Source organism: Pseudophryne corroboree, chromosome 10 (genome assembly GCF_028390025.1).
Source record: "Pseudophryne corroboree isolate aPseCor3 chromosome 10, aPseCor3.hap2, whole genome shotgun sequence".
Lineage (NCBI taxonomy): Eukaryota > Metazoa > Chordata > Amphibia > Anura > Myobatrachidae > Pseudophryne > Pseudophryne corroboree.
This window is the reverse complement of record NC_086453.1, coordinates 33,705,715-33,732,911: the sequence shown is the minus strand read 5'-3', so window position 1 is coordinate 33,732,911 and position 27,197 is coordinate 33,705,715. Positions and strand designations below refer to the sequence as shown.

The 27,197-nt window shown below is 48.1% G+C and overlaps 1 protein-coding gene across 2 annotated transcripts in view; it reads right to left on the bottom strand.

Moving 5' to 3' along the window:
- Positions 1–362: 362 nt before the first annotated feature.
- The window catches only part of LOC134965896 (phospholipase A2 inhibitor and Ly6/PLAUR domain-containing protein-like), a 102,478-nt gene continuing 75,643 nt past the window's right edge, over positions 363–27,197 (bottom strand). For both annotated transcript variants that reach the window (XM_063942290.1, XM_063942289.1), the window contains exon 5: positions 363–2,674. In XM_063942290.1, coding sequence (XP_063798360.1) covers positions 2,481–2,674 — 194 coding nt within the window. In that variant the 3' untranslated portion in view covers positions 363–2,480. The remainder of the gene's footprint in view (positions 2,675–27,197) is intronic.

Here is a 27,197-nt window from a genome sequence, read left to right as displayed (position 1 = left end):
CATTGAAACTCAATCTGGAAAACAATGAACGATTGAGTGAAAGAGCATGATATCATTATTAAGCCTTATATGGAGATTCCTAGTGCGTGAAGCACAGACTGAAATAATAATATAACGCATAACAGCAGTTGTACCAGACATCTAGTATAAAAGTAGTCAGGGATCTCATAACATCATTGTTTATTACCATCCTTGCAGCAACTTCTGAGGAAGGGTGAGGAGGCATAAAAGCCTGGAAGGGTAAGGATGGGACATCATTGACTGTTCATTCCAGCGTGCATTTAATTATTAATATTTTTTTTTTGGGGGGGGGGGGGGTTACTTTGAAGAGATAGGAATTCGCTAACACAGATCAAACCGAATAATTTTTGAACTTTTATTGATACAGCCGATAAATGTTCATACTCAGACATGAAAGTGACATTACTGTACAATGGACTGTTATTCTTGGCTAACATAGATTTTTCACTGTACACCATTATCCCCTGTAGGTGTCGCCAGAGGTAACCTAGAACGGTTTCTCCCAAACTCACATCACCATTTACAATCATTATCAACATTGGAAGAAAGCTGTTATCTTTGTGCATCATAGTGATTAGTGCATAGAAACCACACAAACATTATATACAGTAATGAAGTTGCGATGACTCTGACTGCATTGCGATCTTTGTCTCATTGCCCTAAGAAGCAGAGGATGAAACTGAATTTTTAATTGTAAAAAAATTACATAGACACATAATGTTTTTGCTACCATGAAGGAAGAAACTTCTACACTTGCTTCTGAGACATACTTTAGCGCAGGGGATATTCTGGCTCAGGGACTCAATAAAATGAAACAATGTGCTTTTACTTTACAAGAAGCAGCTTATCTTTCACTTCCGCTGTTGTTTATGCATTTATACAAGGACGGATGATCACTTGGCCAGTTTGGAAAAGGTTTGGAAATATCCTCAATATTCAGAAGTTACTGGCGCACATCATACCAGTGAAATAATGGTTCAAAGCAGGGTTAGACTGGCCCACAGTGGTACAGGGGAAACCACCGGTGAGCCCCACTGCCTGGGGGCCCTCCTCCTCCTCTAGGGAACAGATTCCTGACTGCGCACTTGAATTGTACATTATACATATTATCTACGGTGCATTGCAGTTATCAATCTGGTTTATTATCATGCATGCACTAGCATTATTTACTATATATGTTTATCATGGGGCCCATACAATGGTTAGCCAAGCCTCTGTGACAGTTGGCCACACCCCTAAGCATGGGCCTCTACCACGGCATTCCCCCGGTGGGCCCAGTCCAACACTGGTGCAAAGTACAGCTGTCACCCAGTACAGGTGAGGGCGTTGGCACTATACATATATATCACTTTCATTTTCCATTCACACAGTGTGCAATACTTATTTTATCTGTTTGGTTTACTGGCCACCTCTTGCAATAAGATCTTTGGCTACACTCATCACCTGCATGCAGGACTAGATTAACAATGGAGCGGATGGGACAACAGCACCAGGCCTCCACATAACATAGGACCATCATTATGATAGCTGCCTCTTGGTCATAATAAATAGAATTTTCTATTATCCTCAACAAATAATGCAATTGTTTAAACTTTTTTTCATATTAGGAAGATATTGGGGCTGACAGTGCAGGGGGTGTACACGCCCTCAAGTTACTGGCCACGCACCACACAGCACTGGCCACACCCACTCAGCACTGGTCCCACCTCCTCTGCTTCTCACAATAGTCTACTGATAATTTTCAGCCATATACTCATGTGGACTTTAATCTGGCAATGGATAAGATGTCACCAGCTTGCATACTGTATGTGCAAATGTTGTCCAGAGTATTAGCTGTGCCAATTTGCATTATTTGGGCCATTTTCCAGTTATTCAGTGATCATTGATGGATGGAAGAACGGACACCTTTGCATATGGCCACATTTGCCACTTTCATGTATTGGAGGTTTGTTTAAACGGGATATTTTATATCACCCCTGCCCAGTATGACATGTCTGTAATAAATAAGCTATTTACTGTGCGTATAGGTACAACGCAATTCCAATAGCAAGTTATCTATTAACCTCACTCACAGATGTTTAATAAACAGCACAGCCTCTCTACCTAATTGTATAGATGTTTAATGTCATCGTTAAATAGTCTACTTTATTTGTGCGGTATTATTCAGATTGTTTTACATAATCATTCATTTTTTTGTTTTGAGCAATGTTATTAGTATGTGAGTGGGCAAAAATAAAAGCCTAAGGGCCACGGGTAGGCCTGGTATTATTAGGAACAGTAACCGGTGATGTAAGCATGTCCCATGCACAACATATTAATATTTAATGCATGCACTTAAGTGCTTGACATAAAAAAATTAAATTAAACAGACACCAAAAGTTGCGCTCCCAACGGTCACACACGGGAAGTTGAACACTGCTGGAACAGTGGCTCTGTATACTGCCGATGACCAATGTGGACTACAGCATTAATCTGAATGCCGATGCAACTGTAATGGCCAGAAGCAGTAAACTGGAGCGCAGGCTGAAGCCGTCATTTGAGCAGGTGATCTCTCTTCTCAGATTAGTGCCTCCATAATTGTGGGTTTGGCTTCCGATGTCACAGATTGCTTTGGTTCCGCATCCACGGACAGCTGTCTTCCCATATTTAGCTCCTGCAAGTAAAACAAAACAGTTGTGTAATCATTGATTTATTTTGATTCATGTGTATCCTTTCATTTCTCTGACGTCCTAGTGGATGCTGGGAACTCCGTAAGGACCATGGGGAATAGACGGGCTCCGCAGGAGACTGGGCACTCTAAAGAAAAGATTAGGTACTATCTGGTGTGCACTGGCTCCTCCCTCTATGACCCTCCTCCAGACCTTAGTTAGAATCTGTGCCCGGCCAGAGCTGGGTGCTCCTAGTGGGCTCTCCTGAGCTTACTAGTAAAGAAAGTATTTATTAGGTTTTTTATTTTCAGTGAGCTTCTGCTGGAGAAGACGACGAAATCGGCGGCTGAAGTCTCCTGTCTTCATTAAGGTAGCGCACAGCACCGCAGCTGTGCGCCATTGCTCCCAGCACACTTACACACTCCGGTCACTGTAGGGTGCAGGGCGCTGGGGGGGGGGCGCCCTGGGCTGCAATTGAAGTACCTTTGGCATAAAAATACATATATACAGTCTAGCACTGTATATATGTAAAAAACCCCACCATTATTTTACACTGAAAGCGGGACAGAAGCCCGCCACTGAGGGGGCGGGGCCTTCTTCCTCAGCACACCAGCGCCATTTTTTCTTCACAGCTCCGCTGTAAGCAGCTCCCCAGGCTTTCCCCTGCAGTATCCAGGTACAAAACGGGTTAAAAAGAGAGGTGGGGCACATAAATTTAGGCGCAAAGAATACAAAAAAAGCAGCTATTGGGTATATCACTTATTAGCAGTGAAAATCCCTGTGTTATATAGCGCTGTGGTGTGTGCTGGCATACTCTCTCTCTCTGTCTCCCCAAAGGACTTTGTGGGGTCCTGTCCTCAGTCTGAGCATTCCCTGTGTGTGTGCGGTGTGTCGGTACGGCTGTGTTGACATGTTTGATGAGGAAGGTTACGTGGAGGCGGAGCAAGGGCAGATAAGTTTGGTATCGCCCCCGTCGGGGCCGACACCTGATTGGATGGATATGTGGAAGGTCTTAAATGACAATGTAAACTCCTTACATAAAAGCTTTGATGACGCTGCAGCCTTGGGACAGCCGGGGTCTCAGCCCGCGCCTGCCCAGGCGACTCAGAAACCGTCAGGGGCTCATAAACGCCCTCTATCTCAGATGGTTGACACAGATGTCGACACGGAGTCCGACTCCAGTGTCGACGATGATGAGGCACATTTGCAGTCTAAAATGACCAAGGCCATCCGATACATGATTATTGCAATGAAAGATGTATTACACATTTCTGAGAGTAACCCGGTTAATACCAAGAGGGTTTATATGTTTGGGGAGAAAAAGCAGCCAGTGACTTTTCCCCCATCTGATGAATTAAATGAATTGTGTGAAGAAGCGTGGAGTTCCCCTGATAAGAAATTAGTGATTTCTAAGAGGTTACTGATGGCGTACCCTTTCCCGCCAACGGACAGGTTACGTTGGGAAACATCCCCTAGGGTGGACAAGGCGCTGACACGCTTATCTAAAAAGGTGGCCCTGCCGTCTCAGGATACGGCCGCCCTAAAGGAGCCTGCGGATAGAAAGCAGGAAGCTATCCTGAAGTCAGTGTATACACACTCTGGTACTCTTCTGAGACCTGCTATTGCTTCAGCCTGGATGTGTAGTGCTGTAGCAGCGTGGACAGATACTCTGTTAGACGACATAGATTCCCTCGACAGAGATACTGTTTTGCTAACCCTGGGCCATATCAAAGACGTCGTCTTATATATGCGAGATGCTCAGAGGGACATTTGCCTGCTGGGCTCTAGAATTAATGCTATGTCCATTTCTGCCAGGAGGGTCTTATGGACTCGGCAATGGACAGGAGATGCTGATTCTAAAAAACACATGGAGGTTTTGCCTTATAAGGGTGAGGAATTGTTTGGGGACGGTCTGTCGGACCTCGTGTCTACAGCGACAGCTGGAAAGTCTACTTTCTTGCCTCAGGTTTCCTCACAGCCTAAGAAAGCACCGTATTATCAAATGCAGTCCTTTCATTCCCAAAAAGGCAAGAGGGTCAGGGGTGCATCCTTTCTTGTCAGAGGCAGGGGTAGAGGTAAGACGCTGCACCATGCAGCCAGTTCCCAGGAACAAAAGTCCTCCCCTGCTTCCACTAAGTCCACCGCATGACATTGGGGCTCCACAGGCGGAGCCAGGTGCGGTGGGGGCGCGTCTCCGAAACTTCAGCAGCCAGTGGGTTTGCTCACAGGTGGATATCTGGGCTATACAAATTGTATCTCATGGATACAAGCTGGAGTTCGAAGCGACTCCCCCTCGCCGATACCTCAAATCAGCCTTGCCAGCATCCCCCATGGAAAGGGAGGTAGTGCTGGCGGCAATTCACAAGCTGTACCTCCAGCAAGTGATTGTCAGGGTCCCCCTCCTTCAACAGGGAAGGGGTTACTATTCCACAGTGTTTGTGGTACCGAAACCGGACGGTTCGGTGAGACCCATTCTGAATTTAAAGTCCTTGAACACTTATATAAAGAAATTCAAGTTCAAAATGGAATCGCTCAGAGCGGTTATTGCAAGCCTGGAAGAGGGGGATTTTATGGTGTCGCTGGACATCAAAGATGCTTACTTGCATGTCCCCATTTACCCACCTCACCAGGAGTACCTCAGATTTGTAGTACAGGACTGTCATTACCAGTTCCAGACGTTGTCGTTTGGCCTGTCCACGGCACCGAGAATATTTACCAAGGTAATGGCCGAAATGATGATACTCCTTCGGCAGAAGGGAGTTATAATTATCCCATACTTGGACGATCTCCTCATAAAGGCGAGGTCCAGGGAGCAGTTGTTGATCAGCGTAGCACTCTCTCAGGAAGTGTTGCAACAGCACGGCTGGATTCTGAATGTTCCAAAGTCGCAGCTGATTCCTACGACGCGTCTGCTTTTCCTGGGCATGATTCTGGACACAGAACAGAAGAAGGTGTTTCTCCCGGTGGAGAAGGCCCAGGAATTAGCATCTCTGGTCAGGGACCTCCTGAAACCAAAACAGGTATCGGTGCATCACTGCACGCGAGTCCTGGGAAAGATGGTGGCTTCATACGAAGCCATTCCCTTTGGCAGGTTCCATGCGAGGATCTTTCAGTGGGATCTGTTGGACAAGTGGTCCGGATCGCATCTTCAGATGCATCGGCTGATCACCCTGTCCTCAAGGGCCAGGGTGTCTCTTCTGTGGTGGCTGCAGAGTGCTCATCTTCTCGAGGGCCGCAGGTTCGGCATACAGGACTGGGTCCTGGTGACCACGGATGCAAGCCTCCGAGGATGGGGGGCAGTCACTCAGGGAAGAAACTTCCAAGGGCTGTGGTCAAGTCTGGAGACTTCTCTACACATAAATATACTGGAATTAAGGGCCATTTACAACGCCCTGAGTCAAGCAGAGCCCCTGCTTCGAAACCGGCCAGTGCTGATTCAGTCAGACAACATCACGGCGGTCACCCATGTAAACCGCCAGGGCGGCACAAGAAGCAGGATGGCAATGGCGGAAGCCACAAAGATTCTTCGATGGGCGGAGAATCACGTGCAAGCACTGTCAGCAGTGTTCATTCCGGGAGTGGACAACTGGGAAGCAGACTTCCTCAGCAGACACGACCTCCACCCGGGAGAGTGGGGACTTCATCAAGAAGTCTTCCAACTGATTGCAAACCGATGGGAACTGCCACAGGTGGACATGATGGCGTCCCGCCTCAAAAAAAGCTAAAAAGATATTGCGCCAGGTCAAGGGACCCTCAGGCGATAACTGTGGACGCCCTAGTGACACCGTGGGTGTACCAGTCGGTATATGTGTTTCCTCCTCTTCCTCTCATACCAAAAGTACTGAGAATAGTAAGAAAGAGAGGAATAAGAACAATACTCATTGTTCTGGACTGGCCAAGAAGGACTTGGTACCCGGAACTGCAAGAAATGCGCACAGAGGACCCATGGCCTCTGCCTCTCAGACAGGACCTGCTGCAACAAGGGCCCTGTCTGTACCAAGACTTACTGCGGCTGCGTTTGACGGCATGGCGGTTGAACGCAGGATCCTAGCGGAAAAAGGCATTCCGGATGAAGTTATTCCTACGCTGATAAAGGCTAGGAAAGACGTGACAGCAAAGCATTATCACCGTATATGGCGAAAATATGTTGCTTGGTGTGAGGCCAGGAAGGCCCCTACAGAGGAATTCCAACTGGGTCGTTTCCTGCACTTCTTACAGTCAGGGGTGACTATGGGCCTAAAATTGGGGTCCATAAAGGTCCAGATTTCGGCCCTATCCATTTTCTTTAAAAAAGAACTGGCTTCACTGCCTGAGGTTCAGACATTTGTTAAGGGAGTGCTGCATATTCAGCCCCCTTTTGTGCCACCAGTGGCACCCTGGGATCTTAACGTTGTGTTGGATTTCCTGAAATCCCACTGGTTTGAGCCACTTAAGACCGTGGAACTGAAGTATCTCACGTGGAAAGTGGTCATGCTGTTGGCCTTAGCATCGGCTAGGCGTGTGTCGGAATTGGCGGCTTTGTCATGGAAAAGCCCATATCTGATCTTCCATATGGACAGGGCAGAATTGAGGACTCGTGCCCAATTTCTCCCAAAGGTGGTGTCCTCGTTTAATTTGAACCAACATATTGTGGTGCCTGCGGCTACTCGGGACTTGGAGGACTCCAAGTTGCTGGACGTAGTCAGGGCTTTGAAAATATATGTTTCCAGAACGGCTGGAGTCAGGAAGACTGACTCGCTGTTTATCTTGCATGCCCCCAACAAGCTGGGTGCTCCTGCTCAGAGGCGTCACCGGGTGTGGTGACACCCGATGCGCACCCCTGATCTCCTGTCGCGATCCTGGCAAAAGGGGCGTGGCCTTGTATGTAGGGGGCGTGGCTTCGCTGGGATCCCGGAATCGTCAGTCTGGGTGCGTGCCCTGCATCTCCGGAGATGCTGGGCTTCCCCCAGAGCCAGACTCCGTCCGCTGTCGGCTCCTCTTCTGTGACAGGGCTGCCGCATCCTAAATCTGTAAAAGCCCATTCCACAAGGAAGGTGGGCTCTTCTTGGGCGGCTGCCCGAGGGGTCTCGGCTTTACAGCTTTGCCGAGCGGCTACTTGGTCGGGTTCAAACACATTTGCAAAGTTCTACAAGTTTTATACCCTGGCTGAGGAGGACCTTGTGTTTGCTCATTCGGTGCTGCAGAGTCATCCGCACTCTCCCGCCCGTTTGGGAGCTTTGGTATAATCCCCATGGTCCTTACAGAGTTCCCAGCATCCACTAGGACGTCAGAGAAAATAAGAATTTACTCACCGGTAATTCTATTTCTCGTAGTCCGTAGTGGATGCTGGGCGCCCGTCCCAAGTGCGGACTTTCTGCAATACGTGTATATAGTTATTGCTTAACTAAGGGTTATTGATTTGTTATGAGCCATCCATTGAGTGAGGCTCAGTTGTTGTTCATACTGTTAACTGGGTAAGGTATCACAAGTTGTACGGTGTGATTGGTGTGGCTGGTATGAGTCTTACCCTGGATTCAAAATTTCCTTTCCTTGTAATGTCAGCTCTTCCGGGCACAGTTTCCCTAACTGAGGTCTGGAGGAGGGGCATAGAGGGAGGAGCCAGTGCACACCAGATAGTACCTAATCTTTTCTTTAGAGTGCCCAGTCTCCTGCGGAGCCCGTCTATTCCCCATGGTCCTTACGGAGTTCCCAGCATCCACTACGGACTACGAGAAATAGAATTACCGGTGAGTAAATTCTTAATATTTGCTTCATGTGTATCATTTATTTATGTATTTATTTATCTAATTATTTATTTATAAACAGTTTTTACACAGCGCAGCCAATTACATTACAATTGGAAACAGTAGTGATAAAACACCGTGGGGCAGATGTATTAACCTGGAGAAGGCATAAGGAAGTGATAAACCAGTGATATGTGCAAGGTGATAAAGGCACCAGCCAATCAGCTCCAATATGTAAATTAATAGTCAGGATCTGATTGGCTGCTGCCTTTATCACCTTGCACATATCACTGGTTTATCACTTCCTTATGCCTTCTCCAGGTTAATACATCTGCCCGTGTATCTGTGGCATCATTAATATACAGATGATGCATGAGTACCAGTGGAACACAGCCTACATCACTAATACTCCCGGCCGGGGGTACTCCATGTGACATTCATTTGTACTTGAAAAGTTTCCTATATTGATGGGACGGGTCATGCATGGGATAATTAGACACATAGGGAAATCAGTGTGCATGGTATTTCTAGTACTGTGCACCACAGTAGGGCAGCATGGTTGGCTTAGTGGATAGCTTTACTGGCTCACAGTACTGAGGGCTTGGGTTCCATTTCCAATGACCCGACATACGAGGATATTATCTCCCTGTAAAATAAATCATACGTGGACTATAGCATTCTTAGGAAGCTCCAGGTGGCTGTACAGGCTGCAGGGTACATGCTCAGAGCTACAGGATGTAGCGTGACCAAGGGCGTAGCTACCATAGGTGCAGGCAGTGCAGCTGCTATGGGGACAGACCTGAGAGGGGCCACCTTCCCTGTCACAGTTACATGTGTTATATACAGGGTGTAGCTACCATAGGTGCAGGGGGTACAGCTGCTATGGGGCCAGAGCTGAGAGGAGCCACCTTCCCTGTCACAGTTACATGTGTTATATACAGGGTGTAGCTACCATAGGTGCAGGGAGTGCAGCTGCTATGGGGCCCAGAGCTGAGAGGGGCCACCTTCCCTGTCACAGTTACATGTGTTATATACAGGGTGTAGCTACCATAGGTGCAGGGAGTGCAGATGCTATGGGGCCAGAGCTGAGAGGGCCACCTTCCCTGTCACAGTTACATGTGTTATATACAGGGTGTAGCTACCATAGGTGCAGGGAGTGCAGCTGCTATGGTGCCAGAGCTGAGAGGGGCCACCTTCCCTGTCACAGTTACATGTGTTATATACAGGGTGTAGCTACCATAGGTGCAGGTAGTGCAGCTGCTATGGGGCCCAAAGCTGAGAGGGGCCACCTTCCCTGTCACAGTTACATGTGTTATATACAGGGCGTAGCTACCATAGGTGCAGGGAGTGCAGCTGCTATGGGGCCCAAAGCTGAGAGGGGCCACCTTCCCTGTTACAGTTACATATGTTATATACAGGGCGTAGCTACCATAGGTGCAGGGAGTACAGCTGCTATGGGGCCCAGAGCTGAGAGGGGCCACCTTCCCTGTCACAGTTACATGTGTTATATACAGGGGTGTAGCTACCATAGGTGCAGGGAGTGCTGCTGCTATGGGACCAGACCTGAGAGGGGCCACCTTCCCTGTCACAGTTACATGTGTTATATACAGGGGTGTAGCTACCATAGGTGCAGGCAGTGCAGCTGCTATGGGGACAGACCTGAGAGGGGCCACCTTCCCTGTCACAGTTACATGTGTTATATACAGGGTGTAGCTACCATAGGTGCTGGTAGTGCAGCTGCTATGGGGCCCAAAGCTGAAAGGTGCCACCTTCCCTGTCACAGTTACATGTGTTATATACAGGGTGTGTCTACCATAGGTGCTGGTAGTGCAGCTGCTATGGGGCCCAAAGCTGAAAGGGGCCACCTTCCCTGTCACAGTTACATGTGTTGTATACAGGGTGTAGCTACCATAGGTGCAGGCAGTGCAGCTTCTATGGGGCCAAGAGCTGAGAGGAGCCACCTTCCCTGTCACAGTTACTGTGTTATATACAGGGAGTAGCTACCATAGGTGCAGGGAGTGCAGCTGCTATGGGGCCCATAGCTGACAGTGGCCACCTTCCCTGTCACAGTTACATGTGTTATATACAGGGAGTAGCTACCATAGGTATTAGGTGCAGGGAGTGCAGCTGCTATGGGGCCAGAGCTGAGAGGGGCCACCTTCCCTGTCACAGTTACATGTGATATATATATACAGGGTGTAGCTACCATAGGTGCAGGGAGTGCAGCTGCTATGAGGCCCAGAGCTGAGATGAGCCACCTTCCCTGTCACAGTTACATGTGTTATATACAGGGTGTAGCTCCCATAGGTGCAGGGAGGGCAGCTGCTATGGGGCCCAGAGCTGAGAGGGGCCACCTTCCCTGTCACAGTTACATGTGTTATATACAGGATGGAGCTACCATAGGTGCAGGGAGTGCAGCTGCTTTGGGGCCAGAGCTGAGAGGGGCCACCTTCCCTGTCACAGTTACATGTGATATATACAGGGTGTAGCTACCATAGGTGCAGGGAGTGCAGCTGCTATGGTGCCAGAGCTGAGAGGGGCCACCTTCCCTGTCACAGTTACATGTGTTATATACAGGGTGTAGCTACCATAGGTGCAGGTAGTGCAGCTGCTATGGGGCCCAAAGCTGAGAGGGGCCACCTTCCCTGTCACAGTTACATGTGTTATATACAGGGTGTAGCTACCATAGGTGCAGGGAGTGCAGCTGCTATGGGGACAGAGCTGAGAGGGGCCACCTTCCCTGTCACAGTTACATGTGTTATATACAGGGAGTAGCTACCATAGGTATTAGGTGCAGGGAGTGCAGCTGCTATGGGGCCAGAGCTGAGAGGGGCCACCTTCCCTGTCACAGTTACATGTGATATATATATACAGGGTGTAGCTACCATAGGTGCAGGGAGTGCAGCTGCTATGAGGCCCAGAGCTGAGATGAGCCACCTTCCCTGTCACAGTTACATGTGTTATATACAGGGTGTAGCTCCCATAGGTGCAGGGAGGGCAGCTGCTATGGGGCCAGAGCTGAGAGGGGCCACCTTCCCTGTCACAGTTACATGTGATATATACAGGGTGTAGCTACCATAGGTGCAGGGAGTGCAGCTGCTATGGTGCCAGAGCTGAGAGGGGCCACCTTCCCTGTCACAGTTACATGTGTTATATACAGGGTGTAGCTACCATAGGTGCAGGTAGTGCAGCTGCTATGGGGCCCAAAGCTGAGAGGGGCCACCTTCCCTGTCACAGTTACATGTGTTATATACAGGGTGTAGCTACCATAGGTGCAGGGAGTGCAGCTGCTATGGGGACAGAGCTGAGAGGGGCCACCTTCCCTGTCACAGTTACATGTGTTATATACAGGGAGTAGCTACCATAGGTATTAGGTGCAGGGAGTGCAGCTGCTATGGGGCCAGAGCTGAGAGGGGCCACCTTCCCTGTCACAGTTACATGTGATATATATATACAGGGTGTAGCTACCATAGGTGCAGGGAGTGCAGCTGCTATGAGGCCCAGAGCTGAGATGAGCCACCTTCCCTGTCACAGTTACATGTGTTATATACAGGGTGTAGCTCCCATAGGTGCAGGGAGGGCAGCTGCTATGGGGCACACAGCTGAGAGAGGCCACCTTCCCTGTCACAGTTACATGTGTTATATACAGGGTGTAGCTACCATAGGTACAGGGAGTGCAGCTGCTATAGGGCCCAGAGCTGAGAGGAGCCACCTTCCCTGTCACAGTTACATGTGTTATATACAGGGTGTAGCTACCATAGGTGCAGGGAGTGCAGCTGCTATAGGGCCCAGAGCTGAGAGGGGCCACCTTCCCTGTCACAGTTACATGTGTTATATACAGGGAGTAGCTACCATAGGTGCACGGAGTGCAGCTGCTATGGGGCCCAGAGCTGAGAGGGGCCACCTTCCCTGTCAGAGTTACATGTGTTATATACAGGGTGTAGCTACCATAGGTGCAGGGAGTGCAGCTGCTATGGGGCCCAGAGCTGAGAGGGGCTACCTTCCCTGTCACAGTTACATGTGTTATATACAGGGTGTAGCTACCATAGGTACAGGGAGTGCAGCTGCTATAGGGCCCAGAGCTGAGAGGAGCCACCTTCCCTGTCACAGTTACATGTGTTATATACAGGGTGTAGCTACCATAGGTGCAGGGAGTGCAGCTGCTATAGGGCCCAGAGCTGAGAGGGGCCACCTTCCCTGTCACAGTTACATGTGTTATACACAGGGAGTAGCTACCATAGGTGCAGGGAGTGCAGCTGCTATAGGGCCCAGAGCTGAGAGGAGCCACCTTCCCTGTCACAGTTACATGTGTTATATACAGGGTGTAGCTACCATAGGTGCAGGGAGTGCAGCTGCTATAGGGCCCAGAGCTGAGAGGGGCCACCTTCCCTGTCACAGTTACATGTGTTATATACAGGGAGTAGCTACCATAGGTGCAGGGAGTGCAGCTGCTATGGGGCCCAGAGCTGAGAGGGGCCACCTTCCCTGTCAGAGTTACATGTGTTATATACAGGGTGTAGCTACCATAGGTGCAGGGAGTGCAGCTGCTATGGGGCCCAGAGCTGAGAGGGGCTACCTTCCCTGTCACAGTTACATGTGTTATATACAGGATGTAGCTACCATAGGTGCAGGGAATGCAGCTGCTATGGGGCCCAGAGCTGAGAGGGGCCACCTTCCCTGTCACAGTTACATGTGTTATACACAGGGCTGTAGCTACCATAGGTGCAGGCAGTGCAGCTGCTATGGGGCCCAGAGTTGAGAGGGGCCACCTCCCCTGTCAAAGTTATATGTGTTATATACATTTTTTTTACCGTTGGGTGGTATGTAGGGGTCCTTTCAAACTTTTTCCTTGGGTCCTGCAATATATCTAGGTATGCCCTTGGACCTGCTCATTGTAGTGTGGTATAAAATTAACTGGAGGGCATTTTAATGTTATATAATATGAACCGGGGCACTGTAATGAGGCACAATATGAATGGGGAGCACTATATATCATAATGTGAATTGAGGATACTGTGCGGCATAATGTGTACTGGCAGCTCTGAAATGTGCCATAGGGTGAACTTAAGTACTACTGCGATTCATGAAAGAAACTAGGGCACTGCTATGGGGCATAACATTAAATAAGGCTCTACTTTGGTTCAGAATATGAACTAGGGCACTATTAATTATTAGGGATGTGCACTTGAAATTTTTCGGGTTTTGTGTTTTGGTTTTGGGTTCGGTTCCGCGGCCGTGTTTTGGGTTCGAACGCGTTTTGGCAAAACCTCACCGAATTTTTTTTGTCGGATTCGGGTGTGTTTTGGATTCGGGTGTTTTTTTCAAAAAACCCTAAAAAACAGCTTAAATCATAGAATTTGGGGGTCATTTTGATCCCAAAGTATTATTAACCTCAAAAACCATAATTTCCACTCATTCAGTCTATTCTGAACACCTCACACCTCACAATATTATTTTTAGTCCTAAAATTTGCACCGAGGTCGCTGGATGACTAAGCTAAGCGACCCAAGTGGCCGACACAAACACCTGGCCCATCTAGGAGTGGCACTGCAGTGTCACGCAGGATGGCCCTTCCAAAAAACACTCCCCAAACAGCACATGACGCAAAGAAAAAAAGAGGCGCAATGAGGTAGCTGTGTGACTAAGCTCAACGACCCAAGTGGCCGACACAAACACCTGGCCCATCTAGGAGTGGCACTGCAGTGTCACGCAGGATGGCCCTTCCAAAAAACACTCCCCAAACAGCACATGACGCAAAGAAAAAAAGAGGCGCAATGAGGTAGCTGTGTGACTAAGCTTAACGACCCAAGTGGCCGACACAAACACCTGGCCCATCTAGGAGTGGCACTGCAGTGTCACGCAGGATGGCCCTTCCAAAAAACACTCCCCAAACAGCACATGACGCAGAGAAAAAAAGAGGCGCAATGAGGTAGCTGTGTGACTAAGCTCAGCGACCCAAGTGGCCGACACAAACACCTGGCCCATCTAGGAGTGGCACTGCAGTGTAACGCAGGATGGCCCTTCCAAAAAACACCCCCCAAACAGCACATGACGCAAAGAAAAAAAGAGGCGCAATGAGGTAGCTGTGTGAGTAAGCTAAGCGACCCTAGTGGCCGACACAAACACCTGGCCCATCTAGGAGTGGCAGTGCAGTGTCACGCAGGCTGGCCCTTCAAAAAACTACTCCCCAAACAGCACATGACGCAAAGAAAAAAAGAGGCGCAATGAGGTAGCTGTATGAGTAAGCTAAGCGACCCTAGTGGCCGACACAAACACCTGGCCCATCTAGGAGTGGCACTGCAGTGTCACGCAGGATGGCCCTTCAAAAAACACTCCCCAAACAGCACATGACGCAAAGAAGAAAAAAAAGAGGCGCAATGAGGTAGCTGTGTGAGTAAGCTAAGCGACCCTATTGGCCGACACAAACACCTGGCCCATCTAGGAGTGGCACTGCAGTGTCACGCAGGATGGCCCTTCAAAAAAATACTCCCCAAACAGCACATGATGCAAAGAAAAATTTAAGAAAAAAGAGGTGCAAGATGGAATTGTCCTTGGGCCCTCCCACCCACCCTTATGTTGTATAAACAGGACATGCACACTTTAACCAACCCATCATTTCAGTGACAGGGTCTGCCACACGACTGTGACTGAAATGACGGGTTGGTTTGGACCCCCACCAAAAAAGAAGCAATTAATCTCTCCTTGCACAAACTGGCTCTACAGAGGCAAGATGTCCACCTCATCATCATCCTCCGATATATCACCGTGTACATCCCCCTCCTCACAGATTATCAATTCGTCCCCACTGGAATCCACCATCTCAGCTCCCTGTGTACTTTGTGGAGGCAATTGCTGCTGGTCAATGTCTCCACGGAGGAATTGATTATAATTCATTTTAATGAACATCATCTTCTCCACATTTTCTGGAAGTAACCTCGTACGCCGATTGCTGACAAGGTGAGCGGCGGCACTAAACACTCTTTCGGAGTACACACTTGTGGGAGGGCAACTTAGGTAGAATAAAGCCAGTTTGTGCAAGGGCCTCCAAATTGCCTCTTTTTCCTGCCAGTATAAGTACGGACTGTCTGACGTGCCTACTTGGATGCGGTCACTCATATAATCCTCCACCATTCTTTCAATGGGGAGAGAATCCTATGCAGTGCCAGTAGACGACATGTCCGTAATCGTTGGCAGGTCCTTCAGTCCGGACCAGATGTCAGCATCAGCAGTCGCTCCAGACTGCCCTGCATCACCGCCAGCGGGTGGGCTCGGAATTCTGAGCCTTTTCCTCGCACCCCCAGTTGCGGGAGAATGTGAAGGAGGAGATGTTGACAGGTCGCGTTCCGCTTGACTTGACAATTTTCTCACCAGCAGGTCTTTGAACCCCAGCAGACTTGTGTCTGCCGGAAAGAGAGATCCAAGGTAGGTTTTAAATCTAGGATCGAGCACGGTGGCCAAAATGTAGTGCTCTGATTTCAACAGATTGACCACCCGTGAATCCTTGTTAAGCGAATTAAGGGCTCCATCCACAAGTCCCACATGCCTAGCGGAATCGCTCTGTGTTAGCTCCTCCTTCAATGTCTCCAGCTTCTTCTGCAAAAGCCTGATGAGGGGAATGACCTGACTGTTACGATTCCTGTACTCCAGACTGGAGAAGATCTTATGGCAGAGATCTGAGTACAGGAATGAAATACAGGTTGTGGGAGCTGGAGAGCCTAGTAACCCCTGGCGCCCTAACTCCGTTGTCTCGCCCGTGTTATCAGAAATCCCCTGCGAGACTATGGTTGCTTGAGCCCATGGCAGCCGCGTTCGAAGGGCGGATTATGTCTGCCCAACCCCGATGCCCCCGCAGGTCTTAATGGGAGACAAGGGGAAGTCCGAGACAGGGTGATAACAAGGGGCCCTCTGACTAAGCAACCAAGCCAGGGGTTACAAGCTAACTTAACTAAATCAAAAGGTATGTGCGGACTAGCCGCCAGGGAAAAGGACAACCAAGGATCCACGGATCCGACACTCCTATCCGGCACCGCTGGACACCAGAGTGGATCTTGTGGAAGCGGAATCCTCCGCAAAGCTCCAGAACTCAAAATAAACACAATAATAAATAGTAGCGGACAAGCCGCAACACACGGCTGCGCCGCGACTCACGAACACCACCAGATGTTAAAGGTGCTCGGTCAGACTCCAGGAACAGATGGTAACTTCCGAGTACTGGATCACTGAGAACAGGAACAAACGAACAGACCGGGACTGGGAACTCTCTCTGCAGCAGAATCAGGCAAACAGGAAGCTATCACCGGCGTCTGTGAGGAGTCCTGGGAGTGCTTTTAACAGAGAGTCTTCCAATCAGCTGTTTGGAGGCTGATTGGATTAAATGCCATGCAGCTGACAAGCTGCATGGCCAGGGAAACAGATGAGTGATAATTACAACATGCCGTGCAGCTGCATGCTACACAGCCAGGAAACCAGTGATGATATAAACTTAGACCCAGCAACGGGGAACACGATCCGACAGTGGCGTCCCCGTTGCTAGGCGCCGGCCGCACTGACGAGCGGACCCTCGGCGCCTAACAGTACCCCCCCCTTGAGGAGGGGTCAAGGAACCCCTAAATCCGGGTTTCTGAGGAAATTCTTGAAAAAATGCCCTTTTGAGCCTTGGGGCATGAAGGTCCTCATCTAGGACCCACGACCTTTCCTCAGGACCATAACCTTTCCAATGCACCAAAAAATAAAGCCGACCCCGGGACAGCTTGGAATCGAGAACCTTCTCAACCACGAACTCCTGCTGACCCTGTACATTAACTGGTGATCTCCCCTGAGGTTTTTTACGAGGAAATCTGCTAGATGAAACATATGGTTTGAGCAAAGAGCAATGGAAGGTATTTCCGATTCGTAACGTTTTTGGTAGCTGTAACCGGAAAGCAACTGGATTGACTTTTTTGATAATGAGAAATGGTCCAATAAATCTAGGACCCAATCTGGCTGAGGTTTGTCGAAGTTTGATATTGCGAGTCGACAGCCACACCCTGTCTCCTACTCTAAAAGTGCACGGCCGCCGGAACCTGTCCGAAAAATCTTTTTCCTTGAAAGCTGCTTTTCTGAGAGCTATGTGCACTTTTTTCCAAATAAGTTTAAGATGAGAGGTCAGGGCCAGAGAGGAGACAGAGGAATGTTGGAAAAATGAATTAGCTCTGGGGTGGAAACCAAAAACTGCAAAAAATGGAGACACATTGGTGGAGGAATGACAGGCATTATTATAAGCAAACTCTGCCAATGGAAGAAACTCAGACCAGTCATTTTGGAGTTTGGCCGAGTACAAACGCAAATATTGTTTTAAGGATTGGTTCACTCGCTCAGTCTGTCCATTTGATTGTGGATGATAACCGGAGGTTAATGATAATTTCATTTTTAACGAAGCACAAAAAGACTTCCAAAACTGTGCAATGAATTGTGGACCCCTGTCAGAAACAATATCAGTGGGTAACCCATGGAGTCTGAAAACATGACGGAGGAACAAGACTGCCAATCCCTGGGCAGATGGCAATCGGGGAAGACCAATAAAATGAGCCATCTTACTAAAACGGTCCACTACCACCCATATGACTGTGCATCCAGCTGACAGAGGGAGATCCACCACAAAATCCATGGAGATATGCGACCATGGTCTAAGAGGAACATTCAATGGCATAAGTTGACCAATAGGCAAAGAACGGGGAACTTTATGCTGTGCACAGACCTGACACGAAAAAACAAACTCTTTAATGTCTTTAGAAAGACCAGGCCACCACACTGAGCGGGATACCAATTCAAAAGTTTTAGCGACTCCCAGATGCCCTGCAACTTTGCTATCATGAAATTCCTCCAAAACAGTTGCTCTCAAAAACTCAGGAACAAAAAGACGACCAGCAGGAGTATTTCCCGGAGCTTGATGTTGAAGCAGCTTCAATTGAGAAAAAACATCCTGTGTGAGACCTGCCTGAATGACTGAAGGCGGAAGTATGAGAGTAACAGGACTGTTGTCTTGAGCGGGAAGAAAACTGCGTGAGAGGGCATCTGCCTTGGTATTCTTGGAACCAGGTCTGAAGGTGATAATGAATTTGAAACGAGTGAAAAATAAAGCCCAACGAGCCTGCCGGGCATTCAGTCGCTTAGCTGATTCAATGTATTGAAGATTTTTGTGATCTGTCAAAACAGAAATGGTATGGGTCGCTCCTTCAAGCCAATGTCTCCACTCCTCAAAAGCCCATTTAATAGCCAGCAACTCCCGATTACCAACATCGTAGTTGGATTCAGCAGATGAGAATTTCCTGGACATAAATGCACAAGGATGTAACTCAAGGGAATCTGGATCCTTCTGAGAAAGGATAGCCCCTACACCAACCTCCGAGGCATCTACCTCAACGATGAAAGGCAATTCTGGGTTGGGATGTCTAAGGACAGGGGCTGAGACAAAGGCTTGTTTCAAGGCCTGAAAAGATACTTTAGCTTCACATGACCAATTGGTAGGATCTGCTCCCTTCTTAGTGAGTGCCACAATGGGAGCAACTATGTCAGAGAAAGAGTGAATAAACCTTCTGTAGTAGTTCGCAAACCCTAAAAAGCGCTGAATTGCTTTTAAGTTGGTGGGTTGCGCCCAACTCAGGATGGCTTGGAGCTTCTTAGGTTCCATTCGGAATCCCCGAGGGGAAATAATGTACCCTAAAAAGGATACCTCCGTGACGTGAAATTCACACTTCTCCGGTTTGGCATACAAGTGATTTTCACGTAATTTCTTAAGTACCTGACGCACCTGGGTAACATGTTGTTCTATAGAGTCAGAATAAATCAAAATGTCGTCTAAATAGACCACAACGAATCTTCCCAGAAACTCACGGAGCACATCATTAATGAGATCCTGAAAGACTGCCGGAGCGTTAGATAGGCCGAAAGGCATGACCAGATACTCATAGTGACCTGATTGAGTACTGAATGCCGTTTTCCACTCATCCCCCGATCTGATTCTAATGAGATTATATGCTCCTCTCAGGTCAATCTTAGAAAAAATAACAGCCGAACGTAGCTGATCAAAGAGGACAGAGATCAGAGGCAGAGGGTAAGTATTCTTTACTGAGATTTTATTCAGGGCTCGAAAGTCAATGCAGGGTCTGAGGGAACCATCCTTCTTCTCTACGAAGAAAAAACCTGCACTTAAAGGGGATTTAGATGGCCTGATAAACCCTTTCTCAAGACTTTCTTTCACATACTCATTCATGGCCACAGTTTCAGGACCAGACAATGCATATAACCTTCCTTTAGGCAACGTGGCACCAGGAATTAACTCAATGGTACAATCATAAGGCCTATGGGGAGGCAAAATATCCGCATTGCCCTTGGAAAACACATCCCAAAAATCTTGGTACTCTCCAGGAATATGTGCGGACCTGGCAGCAGCTACTCGGATAGGAAGTGTAATACATTCTTTATCACAGATGGTACTCCATTGTAGAATCTCCCCAGACTGCCAATCTATGATGGGATTATGAAAGGCCAGCCAAGGGTGACCCAGAACCACAGGAACTGCTGGACAATGGGTAAGAAAAAACTCAATCTTTTCAGAATGTAGAGCTCCCACCGAGAGCAAAACAGGAGGTGTACATAGAGAAATAACCCCATTGGATAAGGGACTCCCATCTAAACCATGCATGGTGATACACCTACTTAAGGTTAACTGAGGAATACCTAAGGCCTTGGCCCATGTTAAGTCCATAAAGTTTCCTGCAGCTCCACTGTCCACAAAAGCAGAGACCGAGGAACAGAGGCTGTCATAAGAAACTTTAGCAGGAACCAATAGTGAATTATTTGAGGAGATGAGCTGTAGACCAAAGTGAACCCCCTCACTATTCACTTGGTCAGGAAGTTTCCCGACTTGTTTGGGCAACTACGGGCAAAATGTCCCTTACCTCCGCAGTACAAACACAGACCAGAATTTTGCCTCCTGGTTCTTTCTTCCGGAGACAATTTGGAGAGACCAATCTGCATAGGCTCCTCCATGTCTATCGGAACGGAAGAAACACAGGGAAAAGAAACTACAGATGCCCCTTTCTCAGTCCTCCGCTCTCTGAGCCGACGATCTATTTTAATAGAGAGCTCCATGAGTTTATCAAGGTTCTCAGGAGCGGGATACTGAAGGAGGCTGTCTTTTATAGATTCAGATAAGCCGAGGCGAAACTGACTGCGCAGGGCAGGATCATTCCAGCCACAGTCGTTCGACCAACGGCGAAACTCCGTACAATAATTCTCTGCAGGATTCCTACCCTGTCTTAGAGCACGCAACTGACTTTCTGCGGATGCCTCTCTATCAGGGTCGTCATACAATAGCCCTAGAGATTTCAAAAAAGCGTCTACAGACGATAAGGCTGGATCGTCTGTCTTTAAACCAAAAGCCCAGGTCTGAGGATCCCCCTGAAGCAGAGAAATTATAATTCCAACCCGCTGAGCCTCCGTACCTGAGGAAACTGGTCTTAAACGAAAATACAGTTTACAAGACTCTTTAAAATTAAAAAACTGTTTTCTATCCCCAGAAAAACGGTCAGGCAGATGCATTTTTGGTTCAGGGATGACCCTCGGGGAAGTCCGTAACAGATCTTCCTGTGAGCTCACCCGGAGGGACAGATCCTGAACCATCTGGGTAAGTTCCTGAATCTGACTAACCAAAAACTGGCCAGGATTTGGCCCAACACCGGTGGGATTCATGAGGCCGACAAAATTCTCCCTACTGGATAAGTGAAAAAATTAACTCCTGTTGAAACTTTTTCTTTTGTCTGGCCGGTGATAATGTTACGATTCCTGTACTCCAGACTGGAGAAGATCTTATGGCAGAGATCTGAGTACAGGAATGAAATACAGGTTGTGGGAGCTGGAGAGCCTAGTAACCCCTGGCGCCCTAACTCCGTTGTCTCGCCCGTGTTATCAGAAATCCCCTGCGAGACTATGGTTGCTTGAGCCCATGGCAGCCGCGTTCGAAGGGCGGATTATGTCTGCCCAACCCCGATGCCCCCGCAGGTCTTAATGGGAGACAAGGGGAAGTCCGAGACAGGGTGATAACAAGGGGCCCTCTGACTAAGCAACCAAGCCAGGGGTTACAAGCTAACTTAACTAAATCAAAAGGTATGTGCGGACTAGCCGCCAGGGAAAAGGACAACCAAGGATCCACGGATCCGACACTCCTATCCGGCACCGCTGGACACCAGAGTGGATCTTGTGGAAGCGGAATCCTCCGCAAAGCTCCAGAACTCAAAATAAACACAATAATAAATAGTAGCGGACAAGCCGCAACACACGGCTGCGCCGCGACTCACGAACACCACCAGATGTTAAAGGTGCTCGGTCAGACTCCAGGAACAGATGGTAACTTCCGAGTACTGGATCACTGAGAACAGGAACAAACGAACAGACCGGGACTGGGAACTCTCTCTGCAGCAGAATCAGGCAAACAGGAAGCTATCACCGGCGTCTGTGAGGAGTCCTGGGAGTGCTTTTAACAGAGAGTCTTCCAATCAGCTGTTTGGAGGCTGATTGGATTAAATGCCATGCAGCTGACAAGCTGCATGGCCAGGGAAACAGATGAGTGATAATTATAACATGCCGTGCAGCTGTATGCTACACAGCCAGGAAACCAGTGATGATATAAACTTAGACCCAGCAACGGGGAACACGATCCGACAGTGGCGTCCCCGTTGCTAGGCGCCGGCCGCACTGACGAGCGGACCCTCGGCGCCTAACACTGACTCAGGCTGGCAGTGTCTGAACTGACTTCACGTGTGGCAAGTTCAAAAGGTTGCAGAACCTTGCACAACGTTGAAATCATTCTCCACTGCGCTTGAGACAGGTGCATTCCACCTCCTATATCGTGCTCAGTTGTATAGGCTTGAATGGCCTTTTGCTGCTCCTCCAACCTCTGAAGCATATAGAGGGTTGAATTCCACCTCGTTACCACTTCTTGCTTCAGATGATGGCAGGGCAGGTTCAGGCGTTTTTGGTGTTGCTCCAGTCTTCTGTACGTGGTGCCTGTACGCCGAAAGTGTCCCGCAATTCTTCTGGCCACCGACAGCATCTCTTGCACGCCCCTCTCGTTTTTTAAATAATTCTGCACCACCAAATTCAAGGTATGTGCAAAACATGGGACGTGCTGGAATTTGCCCAGATTTAATGCACACACAATATTGCTGGCGTTGTCCGATGCCACAAATCCACAGGAGAGTCCAATTGGGGTAAGCCATTCCGCAATGATCTTCCTCAGTTGCCGTAAGAGGTTTTCAGCTGTGTGCGTATTCTGGAAACCGGTGATACAAAGCGTAGCCTGCCTAGGAAAGAGTTGGCGTTTGCGAGATGCTGCTACTGGTGCCGCCGCTGCTGTTCTTGCGGCGGGAGTCCATACATCTACCCAGTGGGCTGTCACAGTCATATAGTCCTGACCCTGCCCTGCTCCACTTGTCCACATGTCCGTGGTTAAGTGGACATTGGGTACAGCTGCATTTTTTAGGACACTGGTGAGTCTTTTTCTGACGTCTGTGTACATTTTCGGTATCGCCTGCCTAGAGAAATGGAACCTAGATAGTATTTGGTACCGGGGACACAGTACCTCCAACAAGTCTCTAGTTGGCTCTGCAGTAATGATGGATACCGGAACCACGTTTCTCACCACCCAGGATGCCAAGGCCTCAGTTATCCGCTTTGCAGCAGGATGACTGCTGTGATATTTCATCTTCCTCGCAAAGGACTGTTGGACAGTCAATTGCTTGGTGGAAGTAGTAAAAGTGGTCTTACGACTTCCCCTCTGGGATGACCATCGACTCCCAGCAGCAACAACAGCAGCGCCAGCAGCGGTAGGCGTTACACGCAAGGATGCATCGGAGGAATCCCAGGCAGGAGAGGACTCGTCAGAATTGCCAGTGACATGGCCTGCAGGACTATTGGCATTCCTGGGGAAGGAGGAAATTGACACTGAGGGAGTTGGTGGGGTGGTTTGCGTGAGCTTGGTTACAAGAGGAAGGGATTTACTGGTCAGTGGACTGCTTCCGCTGTCGCCCAAAGTTTTTGAACTTGTCACTGACTTATTATGAATGCGCTGCAGGTAACGTATAAGGGAGGATGTTCCGAGGTGGTTAACGTCCTAACCCCTACTTATTACAGCTTGACAAAGGCAACACACGGTTTGACAAATGTTGTCCGCATTTCTGTTGAAATACTTCCACACCGAAGAGCTGATTTTTTTGGTATTTTCACCAGGCATGTCAATGGCCATATTCCTCCCATGGACAACAGGTGTCTCCCCGGGTGCCTGACTTAAACAAACCACCTCACCATCAGAATCCTCCTTGTCAATTTCCTCCCCAGCGCCAGCAACACCCATATCCTCCTCATCCTGGTGTACTTCAACACTGACATCTTCAATCTGACTATCAGGAACTGGACTGCGGGTGCTCCTTCCAGCACTTGCAGGGGGCGTGCAAATGGTGGAAGGCGCATGCTCTTCACGTCCAGTGTTGGGAAGGTCAGGCATCGCAACCGACACAATTGGACTCTCCTTGTGGATTTGGGATTTCGAAGAACGCACAGTTCTTTGCTGTGCTTTTGCCAGCTTGAGTCTTTTCATTTTTCTAGCGAGAGGCTGAGTGCTTCCATCCTCATGTGAAGCTGAACCACTAGCCATGAACATAGGCCAGGGCCTCAGCCGTTCCTTGCCACTCCGTGTGGTAAATGGCATATTGGCAAGTTTACGCTTCTCCTCCGACAATTTTATTTTAGATTTTTGAGTCCTTTTTTTACTGATATTTGGTGTTTTGGATTTTACATGCTCTGTACTATGACATTGGGCATCGGCCTTGGCAGACGACGTTGATGGTATTTCATCGTCTCGGCCATGACTAGTGGCAGCAGCTTCAGCACGAGGTGGAAGTGGATCTTGATCTTTCCCTATTTTTGGAACTTCAACATTTTTGTTCTCCATATTTTAATAGGCACAACTAAAAGGCACCTCAGGTAAACAATGGAGATGGATGGATACTAGTATACTTATGGATGACGAGCGACTGCCGACACAGAGGTAGCTACAGCCGTGGACTACCGTACTGTGTCTGCTGCTAATATAGACTGGATGATAATGAGATAAAATTAAAATATATATATATATCACACTAGTACTGCAGCCGGACAGGTATATATTATGTAATGACGGACCTGCTGGACACTGTCTGTCAGCACTGCAGACTCCTAAAGTAAGCTACTAGTATCAAGAAGATAGAAAAGAAAAAAAAACACGGGTAGGTGGTATACAATTATGGATGGACGAGCGACTGCCGACACAGAGGTAGCTACAGCCGTGGACTACCGTACTGTGTCTGCTGCTAATATAGACTGGATGATAATGAGATAAAATTAAAATATATATATATATCACACTAGTACTGCAGCCGGACAGGTATATATTATGTAATGACGGACCTGCTGGACACTGTCTGTCAGCACTGCAGACTCCTAAAGTAAGCTACTAGTATCAAGAAGATAGAAGAAGAAAAAAACCACGGGTAGGTGGTATACAATTATGGATGGACGAGCGACTGCCGACACAGAGGTAGCTACAGCCGTGGACTACCGTACTGTGTCTGCTGCTAATATAGACTGGATGATAATGAGATAAAATTAAAATATATATATATATCACACTAGTACTGCAGCCGGACAGGTATATATTATGTAATGACGGACCTGCTGGACACTGTCTGTCAGCACTGCAGACTCCTAAAGTAAGCTACTAGTATCAAGAAGATAGAAAAAAAAAACCCACGGGTGGGTGGTATACAATTATGGATGGACGAGCGACTGCCGACACAGAGGTAGCTACAGCCGTGGACTACCGTACTGTGTCTGCTGCTAATATAGACTGGATGATAATGAGATAAAATTAAAATATATATATATATATCACACTAGTACTGCAGCCGGACAGGTATATATTATGTAATGACGGACCTGCTGGACACTGTCTGTCAGCACTGCAGACTCCTAAAGTAAGCTACTAGTATCAAGAAGATAGAAAGAAAAAAAAAACCACGGGTAGGTGGTATACAATTATGGATGGACGAGCGACTGCCGACACAGAGGTAGCTACAGCCGTGGACTACCGTACTGTGTCTGCTGCTAATATAGACTGGATGATAATGAGATAAAATTAAAATATATATATATATCACACTAGTACTGCAGCCGGACAGGTATATATTATGTAATGACGGACCTGCTGGACACTGTCTGTCAGCACTGCAGACTCCTAAAGTAAGCTACTAGTATCAAGAAGATAGAAAAAAAAAAAAAACACGGGTAGGTGGTATACAATTATGGATGGACGAGCGACTGCCGACACAGAGGTAGCTACAGCCGTGGACTACCGTACTGTGTCTGCTGCTAATATAGACTGGATGATAATGAGATAAAATTAAAATATATATATATATCACACTAGTACTGCAGCCGGACAGGTATATATTATGTAATGACGGACCTGCTGGACACTGTCTGTCAGCACTGCAGACTCCTAAAGTAAGCTACTAGTATCAAGAAGATAGAAAAAAAAAAAACCACGGGTAGGTGGTATACAATTATGGATGGACGAGTGACTGCCGACACAGAGGTAGCTACAGCCGTGGACTACCGTACTGTGTCTGCTGCTAATATAGACTGGATGATAATGAGATAAAATTAAAATATATATATATCACACTAGTACTGCAGCCGGACAGGTATATATTATGTAATGACGGACCTGCTGGACACTGTCTGCAGAATGCGTTTATAAAAACACCACACGACGAGTGTTTAACTTTTTCAGGCAGACAATCACAATATACTGGTGGTCAGCAGACAATCACAATATACTGGTGGTCAGTGGTCACTGGTCAGTCACACTGGCAGTGGCACTCTGGCAGCAAAAGTGTGCACTGTACTTAAAATATGTACTCCTGCTATAACTGCTCCCCAGTCTCCCCCACAATTAAGCTGTATGAGCAGTGAGCATTCAGCACAGTCAGATAATGATATACAGTATTACATATGATGCAGCACACTGGGCTGAGCACAGATATGGTATGTGACTGTGTCACACTGTGTATCGTTTTTTTTCAGGCAGAGAACGGATTAATTAAACTGGTGGTGGTCACTGGTCACTGGTCACACTATCAGCAAGTAGTACTCCGTCCTAAGCAGACAATCACAATATACTGGTGGTCAGTGTGGTCACTGGTCAGTCACACTGGCAGTGTGGCACTCTGGCAGCAAAAGTGTGCACTGTACTTAAAATATATTATTTATGTACTCCTGCTCTAACTGCTCCCCAGTCTCCCCCACAATTAAGCTGTGTGAGCAGTGAGCACTCAGCACAGTCAGATATACAGTATTACATATGATGATGCAGCACACTGAGGCTGAGCACAGATATGGTATGTGACTGTGTCACACTGTGTATCGTTTTTTTTCAGGCAGAGAACGGATTAATTAAACTGGTGGTCAATGGTCACTGGTCACACTATCAGCAAGTAGTAGTACTCCAGTCCTAATATGCTCCCCAAAATTAGTAAATAGTGTCTCTAACTCTCTACTCTCTTCTCTATAAACGGAGAGGACGCCAGCCACGTCCTCTCTCTATCAATCTCAATGCACGTGTGAAAATGGCGGCGACGCGCGGCTCCTTATATAGAATCCGAGTCTCGCGATAGAATCCGAGCCTCGCGAGAATCCGACAGCGGGATGATGACGTTCGGGCGCGCTCGGG